At 49.7% G+C, this 10,125-nt stretch overlaps 1 protein-coding gene across 1 annotated transcript; it reads left to right on the top strand.

The window, feature by feature from the left end:
* The first annotated feature begins 8,494 nt into the window (after nucleotides 1–8,494).
* Nucleotides 8,495–9,920, top strand: LOC120383320 (GTP-binding protein Rhes-like). The gene has a single exon (XM_039501308.1). The coding sequence runs from the start codon at nucleotides 8,598–8,600 to the stop codon at nucleotides 9,222–9,224; it is 627 nt and encodes a 208-aa protein (XP_039357242.1). The 5' UTR covers nucleotides 8,495–8,597; the 3' UTR covers nucleotides 9,225–9,920.
* Nucleotides 9,921–10,125: the final 205 nt, after the last annotated feature.

Below are 10,125 nucleotides of genomic sequence, written 5' to 3'. Positions count from 1 at the left end.
AGGGGGGTGGTGTTTGGTGGCGCATTTCTCCTCAGGTCCCTTCATTTTGATTAATTTAAAAAAATATATTTAGTAATTTCCTTCCAAGTCCAATCCTGCTTCCATCTTTTTTTCCTTTCAAAGATTTGACTAAGGGATTCTGCATTTTGATCCCAGCCCTCCACAACTGATTATCCCCTCCCGCCTAGCTCCGACTCAGGGATACTTTATACTCATTTTTAATCTTTCCTTCACCTCGCCTTCCCCCTGCATGCACTCTCACTATCCCCCTCCCCCACGTCAAACAGCAGCTATTTTCCCTCCAAAACACTCAACCTTATCCCAACATTCCAGTCAGCCTGGAGAGACTCCCATGCCTGCATGAAGCAAATGGTGAAACAAAAGAGGGTCTTAGCCCTCCTGAGGCCTTTATGGCCCTTTGCAGCCGTTCCGAGCCAGGAGCAATCATTTGTTTCCGTTTCCAGTCAAGAACAGCTCACAGGCCTATGGGACTGGGGAGCTGCTATGGAAGAGCACAGATACTGCTGCTCAGATTCCAGCCCCCCCTCAAGGAATTCTGTGGGGGAGATTTAGCTTTTCCTCAGCGCCATTGCCTGTGCTCTACCCTTAAGTAAAGCACCAGATCAAACCACCAGAACCTATTCCACACTCCTCCTTCAGCTGACTTATTTTCCAGTAAAAATCCAGTACGGTGTGGGCAGCAGTGCTTGAACAATTTGTATAGTGCTGAGAGCCATTGAAACAAACTGTAAACCCTCTATATGATGGAAACCACTTCAAGCCAGGGGGTGCTGCTGCAGCCCAGCAGCCCTAGTTCCAGCAGCCATCTCCTGCTCACTATACTTAAGCAAGATGTCTTACTGACTCCAACGGGGCACTGCAGGTGTGGCTGAGGTCCCGCCGGTGTGAAGGAGGCAGGACTCAGCTCTTTAGAAATCATGGAGTATGCTTGGCTCGCCCCCTCTGCCCATCCCATGCTAGTTATGAAAGATAGTACTTTATTTTCCCCGATGCCTCATTCCAGGGAGTGCAGGCATCTCCCACACAGCACTTGGATTATTTAATCTGAGTTACTGGATTCTGGCTGCTCCAGCCCACATAGGATCAGAAGTTCAGCTATTGCTCAGAGTGCCTTGCAGTGCCTTGCCTCACAGAGGACAAGAGAATGCCCCATGGTGGTTTCTTTCTACAAGGGCACACACTTCCCTAGTAGGACAGGCTGTTTTCTCCCTCAGAACCTACAATGCAGTATTTCCCTCTTGGGCCAAATACATAGCAAATGATTCATTGGATCTAGGGCTTTCCTGAAAACTGGCATCCCTGAGCAATGGTGGGATGAAAGCCCAATAGCTGAGTGCCATGCAATATCCGGTGAACAGTGAGAGAAGGGAAAGAGTACACTTCTATCCATAACCCCATGGGTCATACTGACCCTGGGTTTCTGAAGTGCTGAGTGCCCACAGCTCTGATTGAAGGCTGCACACTGAAAAAAAAATGGCCCATTGTGCTCATTTCTCTGCTAAGTTAAAGCTGGGAGAAGTCAGTTTCTGGGAGTCGAGTGACACACTAGTTTGTGTTTTAATAGAGACTCTAAACCCAGGGCCGTCCTTACCATTACGCAAACTACACAGCTGCTAAGGCACCAGGAAATTTGGGCCACCAAATTTCCTGGTACCCTACGGAGCTGCATGCTGCTCCAGCAGCCAGCCCAATCCCCCAAGCGGCTGAGCCAGCCAGGAAAGCTGCCCCGCCCCTGCACCGCTTCTCACCCCTGCTCTGCCCCTGCCCCCACTCCACCCCTTCCCCAAAGCCCCCGCCCCCCCGCCCCCCCGTCCCCAAAACCCCCACTCCTCCAACACCCCCACTCCACCCCTTCCCCTGAGCTATATCCCAGGGGGCTGCATCAGGGGTCTTGCATGCTCTGCACTCACCGGGCAGTGGGAAGTGGAGTGACCCGGCCCCAGCCCTCTCTGCCGGTGAGTGCTGGGGGGGGGCGGTTCCCCCTTGCCCCCCAAGTCTGGGAGCCAAGGGAACAGAGTGGAGTGGGCTGGGGCCAGGTCACTCCACTTCCCGCCACCCCATGAGTGCGGGGTCGGGTCCGTCCTGCAATCACCAGGCGGCAGGAAGTGGAGCGACCCAGCCCCAACCTGCTCCACTCTGTCGACTCAGGGGCTCAGATTCCAGCTGGCCACATTCAAACTTCCACTTCTAGCCAGAGGACCATTGTCAAGCACCAGAATGGAGCTGTGTCCAGCGCTCTACAGAGAGAAGAAGTGGGTGGTTGTGCTGCCAAATCTTTTACAGAAGGCAGAAGCCTCAGAAACCCAGCTGTGGAGAGATGTCCACAGGGAACCAGCAAAACACTCCTTAGCCATGGTAGGGCCCTCCTCCAAAGCATGACCAACACTTACTGTGAAGGTAGATCTACAAAGACACGGGACAGAGATAGCCTATTTTGCAGCAACAAGACAAGGCAGGATGAAAAGGGTATAACATTGGGTAGCTCTGGCTTAGTGTAATGGGGTGCACTCACCTCTCGCGTGCACCCCCCGTGTCTGTGTGTGTGCCTGCACTCCTTCTCTCAGTTTGTGGTGCGTCTTCGGTGACTTAGCCCTCTGGCCGAATCACACACAGTCTGTATGTGAAATAAAAACAAAGGAAACCCCTTCGGAAACCCTGCTCCAGAATACAGAGGTGCACCAGGGCTCCCTCCTGGGGGCAATGTCTTCACTCTCTCAGGTCCTTTCTGGCCACAGCTCTCGAGCTAGGCCACTACAGTTCAACTCCCCTTCTGGGGTTCTTCAACGTCCAGGCCACTTTCCCAGTGGCTGGAGGGGGGCAGGAAGGAAAGGGAATCCGGGCCCACCCCCTACTCCGGATCCCAGCCCAGGGACCCGATAGATGGCAACCATCCACTGCATCCCTGTAAATAAACTGTGTCACTGGTACAATCCCCTGAGCCACTTCCCTGTGCTATTTTCACCCATACTTCAGAGCCTTGACCTAATGGAGTCCTAGAAACCAGCTCAGGGCTCCTTCTCACTTTCCCCAGCTTCTGGCAGCACTGCCCTGTCGGAGGTTTTGCAGCTCCATCACCAGTCACATACCATCCACACTTATCCAGCTCCAGCAAGGAACTGAACACCTGCTGGCTCTGCAGCTGTTCTTAGCCAATCAAGGCCCAGCAGCCTAGTATATGTCTCACACAGCCACGCTAGGCAGCTTGGAGCAGTGGCGAATTAGCCACTGGGCCAATGGGGCCCGTACGCCCCGACCTTCTCTGCCCACCTGGCGCTCCTGCCGAGGATCACGGTTAGGGCATCAGGGAAGCCCCTGCACCCTGACCCCACTACCCACAAGAGTGCCGGGTGGGAGGGTGCCGGTGGAGACTGCAGGCAGAAGGAGTGGGGAGGGGCCCTCGCTTGCTCTGGCCTCAGACCCCACAAACCCCTAATCTGCCTCTGGCTTGTAAGATACTTTCTACTGCCCTCTTCTGGGGTGGGGTGTGGCAGAGCCATGAGGCCTCTAGCAGGGGATGTCAGAGGGTCTGGTATCCCCCCGTCACACCAACGGTGAGTAACATCAGTGCTGAGAGGTCTGAAATAGTCCTATACACAGCATAATGCCTGCATGTCCTGTAGACTTTTTTCTTTTTAAGAAATACTTTTCTTGCTAAGTGCCAATAAGACCCATTAGTTTGGCGTCATTTGTTAGGGAGGGTGAACTGGTTCAGCCCCTCCCTTCCTTCGACCCCGTCCAGAACCACTCCTCCACACTCAAACCAAACACTTTGGGAGGTTCAAAAAGTTTTGTTCACCTTAAGTGTAGCCTCTGCCTTTACCAGCTCAGGCCAGTAAGTGAGTTTAAACCTGTATTATAGCAGTTTAGTTTGCACCAAACAGCTATAAGAGCATTCGTTGCACTGGTTAATTTACAATCAGTTAAACGTGCGCAGCTTCTGGGTGTAGACTAGGCCTGTGATTAATGGGATTTAGATATCCAGATCTCTGGAGACTTTGACAACCTCAGCCTAGGTCTCGTGGAAGAGCCACTCTGTGAGAGATTTTCCCAGCCCATGCTCTGCTGACCCCAATAGGCTCCAAAACACACACTTTTCTGAATCCTCTGAACCTTTGCTCACCCAAGTCTGTGTCCCACAGAGGGACTTTTCAAAGACAAATGACAGGAATTAAAAAAGAAAAGAGCATGGCAATGCTCCTGAAATTCACTGACTTCTCCGGAGGGCTCACATGCAGAGGCCATTCATGGGCAGGCTGTGATTTTACATACTGAGCCAGAAGAGTTTTTGAGGTCACTACCTACATCAAACTACAGTAAGAAATGCCTCAAGTTACATCAGAGAGACCAGGGTGGGTGAGGTAATATCTTGGACCAACTTCTGTTGGTGAGAGAGACAAGCTTTTGAGCTTACACAGAGCTCTTCTCCAGGGCCTGTAAAAGATATCGCCTCAGGTTACATCAGGCTTTTAAAAATTAATCGCTACAGCCCTAGGTAAGCGGTGAGGATGAGATCTGTATCACTGTTGGCTTTAGGACAGGTGACATCTATTTTTCCCTTGTAATTTGGATGGGAACTTAGTGCTTCTGAAAGGTGCTGGGCTATAATCAATAAGGAATAAAATCCTTCATTTAGCCACAAAACAGGCACAGCACGCCAGCAAGTGTCCCACTCACTGACCTGCCAATATGGCTCAGCCTGTGCCTCTAGGTACCATTTCTCCTCTAGGATTAAGAGAAGAACTCAGGATCCAGGATCGAGCTAGGTCTTAGCTGTTCTATGAAGACTGACAATTATTAGTACCAATTAGGCTCCTCTTATCAGAGTATCAACTAGAGGCCTCAATTGAGATTGAGGGGCCCATTGTGCTGGGTGTTGCCACACACACAGTTATAGACAGCTGCTGCTCCAAGGAGCTGACCATCTAAAAGGCAAGACAAGACTAAAGATGAGAGGGGAAACCGGCACAGAGAAGTTAAGTGATTTGACCAAGGGCACACAACAGGTCAGTGGTACAACTAGGAATAGAAACCAAGTCCCTCTTTCTAATCCAGTCTTCTAGCCACTGGGCAACAACAGCCTTCATCTGTGAGGTGTACATTGCTCTGCTGCACCCAGAGGCCTGAGTGCCCCAAATTCACTTCACATAGCCACTGACAAACATCAGCTGGTAATGAGTGGCTGGTGACCAGTCTTCTCAACTGCTCCACCCTGTGCTAGGACAAAGGTCACAGAAGATGCATTGAGGAGGCAGCTGAGTGGAAAAGGGGTGGGTGCCACTGGTCCAGATTGAATTAAGGTGAATTGACAGAGCCAAGAGAGGCCAGGTGAGGTCCACCTGCAACATACCTGGCCCTTGCTAGCTCTGTTAGCCCCTCATTTATAAACACTGGACTCAGCAATATAAAACAAGGAAATACAAAGTCTCTTTGGCTACAAAAAGTTGCAATAGGAGAATAGTTTCTGCATTCCCTACCCCAATTTTTACTTTTTCTTATGCACAAACTCACATCTTTTGCCTTTGTTCTGTTGCTGGACATAAACCAAGATGGAATAAGATATTAGCACAAAATGCCTTTGGAAATATTCATTGCTCATCACTTAACAAGATTACCTCTGAAATCCTCCATTGCTTTGAGGGAGATTTAAAACCTTTCAGGCTTGCAGTAACCATGGCAGCGCTGATGCAGGAAATAAAAGAAGACAATCAATGTGAAAGATCATTCGGGAAGATCCAGTCTCTCTGTGTGTGTGAAATGGAGCTGGAGAGATTTTCCTATGCACCATGTTTCCTTGTTTAATACCATGAAACATTTTTTCAAAAAATCTGCACAAGTTGCAGATGTATGCTGCTAACTGGGGTGAAGCTCTCTAACACCCCCCCTCCCCGCAGTATTCTATAAGAAAGGTTCAAAATACCAGAGATCACAGTGGTTGTACTCCGTTGTTGCATATTGCCAGCCACGTGGAAGAATTGTTACTGTCTCATTCCTCCTGCACCTGCCATCTTCTCCTCCCACATGCCAAAAGGACCCCCCCACCACACACACACCCATGCACACACATGGATCGAACTAGAATGAGTTGCATTGTGATTTTATGAGGTGGACCAGAAGGCTGCCACGCTCATTTCACTTATGCCCAGAATTCAGATGAGTCCTCCAGGAACAGATGTATCATGTATAATTTCCCAAGCTGTCTCCTCACACCTCCTTCAAGCTCACATTTCCTCCCAGATCAGAGAGGTAAGATGGTTTTATGACCTGACGGAAATCATAAGACCTGGGTTCTATTCCCTTCTCTGCCAGAGACTCCTTGTTTGACTTTTAGCGGGTCCTCTAACTTTTCTGTGTTTCTGTTTCTTCACCCATAAAAGAGGGATCATGATACTTACCTACCTCATTGGGTGCCATGAGGCTGAACAAATATAAAACCTGGAGCTTCTTGGTCGGAAGACACTGTGCAAGTGCACAGTGCTGTTATAAAAATCACATATTTTCAATAAGAGGTTGTGAATTCACAACTGTGCAGTGATTGCAATTACTATTCATCCTCACCAGGTTCTTACCAGGATCTTCTTGTGACCGAGATATCCAGCACTATGTCCTACACCCAACTAGGAGAAATGATAAAGGAATATATTTAATCTTCTCCATTTGTATTTTTTTAAAAGCTGCATAACCCAAAGTTTTTCTAAAAAAAGTCTAGACTTTAAATAGCATTTTCCAAAGCCTAAGCAAGAGTATTGGGTATGTAACTTTACAGCAAGTGTTTTGTGACTGTTCTCTTCTGTATGAGCTGGGTGGGTTAGGTTCCTTGCAAAGTCCAGAGCTGGTAAGTTAACATTGTGATTCACAGAAGGAAAGGCAGTCAGATGCTATAATGATGGGCACAATATGGAAATGTAGAAGGACAGATTGAAAGGGAGAGAGAGAGAATATGTGCATGTACATGAGTGTGTGTAAAAAAGGCAGTGTGCCTCTAGGTCTCACACACTCTCCTAGAAGTTCCAGGTGCGGGATGGGATTGCTATAGTGCTATTTACTAAGGATGCATCAAGGTCTGGATTTTTGCAGGAGCTTGAAAACAGCTGCACTTCTTTGTTTAACTGGTAGAATTTTATGGGGTGGAATAAAAAGAAAATAAAAACCAAGCTGTATCCAGCATAATCCAGGGGCCAGAAACATTGGCTTGAAGTGCTGCGGCTCTAGTTTCAAAGCATGTGAAATTTTAGGTGCACTAGGAAATGGTACAATTGTTTATTTAGACAGAGTTTGGGGGTTAAAAAATTGGCTCTAGATACCAAATGTGTGTTTTTCCAGTACAATTGGGTTGGGATGTAGCAGAGTACAGTGTTTTCCAGTGGAGCAGGAGTGGCTACGTATCCTTTCTAATTTGGAGTGAACAATTTGGGGTTTGAGCCAAATATTGCCAGGATCCAGGTTTTGTGACAGTTATGCACTGTGATGGATCAGTGTCCAGAATGAACAGCACTTGTTCTCTGCTCATGTGGTATATTTTGGTGGGTAAGGACCAAAAATTAGGTGGATCTGGCAGGATCCATGTGCCACATCTGGGTTTTTGCCACACTCATGTACCACGGCCCAGAATGTTTTGCGGCATGAGGAATGGGCTACTCCTGTTCTCTAGATAGGCATTAGAATGTGGGGGCTCTGGACCGGGTCAACATTTGGCTGGATCCTGGTGAGGAATCAAGGGTTTGGCAGAATCATGCTCTGGGATGCATTGCAGGTGTGGGGCGAGGAGTGGCATTTGGTGCTGTAGGAGCAGCTACAGTTGCTTTCTCTAGGTTGATGATACAATTCCGGGGCATGGGAACAGAAATTGGCAGGGATGCAGGTAGAGGCTGTTTTTATCTTTTTCCAATACTCACAACCACCTGGTAGCACACAAGCCGCAAAGCAAAAAGTCATAGAAACTCAGCAGATAATTTAATATAAAGCCCTGGTCTGTCCCCACACAATCCCCCCAACAGGACAGAGGAGCACTGAGGGCTCAGAACTCTCACTCATGCTCAGCAGCATTTGTTGCTCTCGGTGAGTCTCCATCTCCAAGGAGGACACAAGGACAGCTGCTAAAAGGCAGCCAGCTCCCCAGAGCTACAAGCAGCAGCATGAGCCGAGTGTGATGCACAGCATTGCTGAGCCTTTCCAGGTCAGGGGATGTCTTTCAAGGACAGATCTCAGCGGATTGGCTCAGAGCATCCTTCTCTCCCCCTCCCCCATTATACTCCAAACTGCAGAGATTGGACAAGCCTATGACACATGGTGAAGGGGAGTGTGAATAAATGGTGAGCCGAGCTGAGTGAGTGTGGAGACAGCAGTGATCCAGATCCAGCCGAGAGAAGTTTCCAGGTGACTTGAGAGCAGCAACAAACTTGGAGAGGGGTGTGCAGAGCTCATCAACGCAAAGTGAGGGAGACACCAGGCTCTGATCTGCAGAGGAAGGAGCCCTGCAGCCCTGGGTTGCAGACAGACCAGAAGCACCCAAAGCTTCAGCAAAAGTTGGGATTTGTAACTTTCCTCCCACAAAGCCCCCGGAGCTCCAGCGTGCAGCCATGTCCCTGGCGGTGAAGGAGAAGAACCACGTGCGTCTGGTCTTCCTGGGTGCGGCAGGCGTGGGCAAGACAGCTCTGATCCGCCGCTTCCTGCTGGACACTTTTGAGCCCAAGCACCGGCGGACAGTGGAAGAGCTGCACAGCAAGGAATACGAGGTGAATGGGGCCACCATCAAGGTAGAGATCCTGGACACCAGTGGCAGTTACTCCTTCCCAGCCATGCGCAAGCTGTCCATCCAGAACAGTGATGCCTTCGCCCTGGTCTATGCAGTGGATGACACAGAGTCCTTCGAGAGCATCAAGAGCCTGCGGGAGGAGATCCTGGAGGTGAAGGAAGACAAGTTCCCCCCCATCGTGGTGGTGGGCAACAAGGCGGAGGCCAACAGAGAGAGGCAGGTGCTGACTGAGGATGCCCTGTCCATGGTGGAGCTGGACTGGAACAACCGCTTCCTGGAAGCATCGGCCAAGGAAAACGAGAATGTGATGGAAGTCTTCAGGGAGCTGCTGCAGCAAGTCAACTTGCCCAGCCGGCTCAGCCCAGCACTGCGCAGGAGGAGGGAGACCTTCCCAAAGGAGAACGCACTCAGACCACCCATGAACAAGACCAACAGCTGCACTGTCTGCTGAGTTGGGGCAGGCCGGGAGGAGGAGGAGGAGGAGCAGCAGCAGGATGGACTTGAAACTCAGGTGGGCTGGGTACAGAGATGAGGCTGCATCCACTAAAGTGGCACCCTTCCCCCTCCTGTTCCTTACCCAGCCTGCTAAGACTGGTAAACTTGTAGATCAAATGAGGCAGGGGCCCTAGTCACTTTGACTCAGCTGGCCGGGGGCTGGGGAAGGGGGAGTGACTGACCCACAGGGAGTGTTCAGCAGCAGTCTCCCAAAGGCAGGAACTGGGCATGCCTGAGACACTGCAGTCTGTCTCCACGGTGCTACACGGGGGAGGGTGGAGAGGGGGCAGCAAGTGACTGAGGCAGAGAGGAGAGAGTGTATATTTAGAGAGGGGGCTGTTAAAAAGCATGTTGCATTTGTGAAGCCTTTGAGCATCCACCATGAGAGTTAGTAAATACCTTATGTCCCTGAAGCTCTGCGGTACAAGGGGGAGCAAACGTGGGAGGCTCTTCTGTCACAGGGAGTGGAAAGCGCACACATGCATCTTTGTATCCGTATTGCTTCTCACTGGTCCCAGTCCCCTGTGTTGGGTTCTGTGCTCACCAGCCCCTAATCCTGTGCATTTGCACACACGTTTTCGTACAAGCTTCGTTTACAATGAAATAACCAGTGTCCAAGGTAGTTTGATTTTGCACTTTGGGTAGGATCATAGAGCACATGGCAAGGCAGTCTGTGAACTGTCTGGTTTTTATTTTGTTCTTTTTTTTTTTTTTTTTTACGGTTGTAGCCAATAAAAAAAATGTACATTGCAAACTCAAGGTGTGTTTTTCTTCTTCTCTCTGAAAAGTAGTACCAGGTGTGATCCTTACCCAGCTGGACCTCTTATCACTGTGTTTGCATTTTCTCTTCCACACAC

This window comes from Mauremys reevesii, linkage group 15 (assembly GCF_016161935.1).
Source record: "Mauremys reevesii isolate NIE-2019 linkage group 15, ASM1616193v1, whole genome shotgun sequence".
Taxonomy (NCBI): domain Eukaryota; kingdom Metazoa; phylum Chordata; order Testudines; family Geoemydidae; genus Mauremys; species Mauremys reevesii.
Note: the sequence above shows the minus strand (reverse complement) of the source record. Positions and strands in the feature narration are given on the sequence as shown.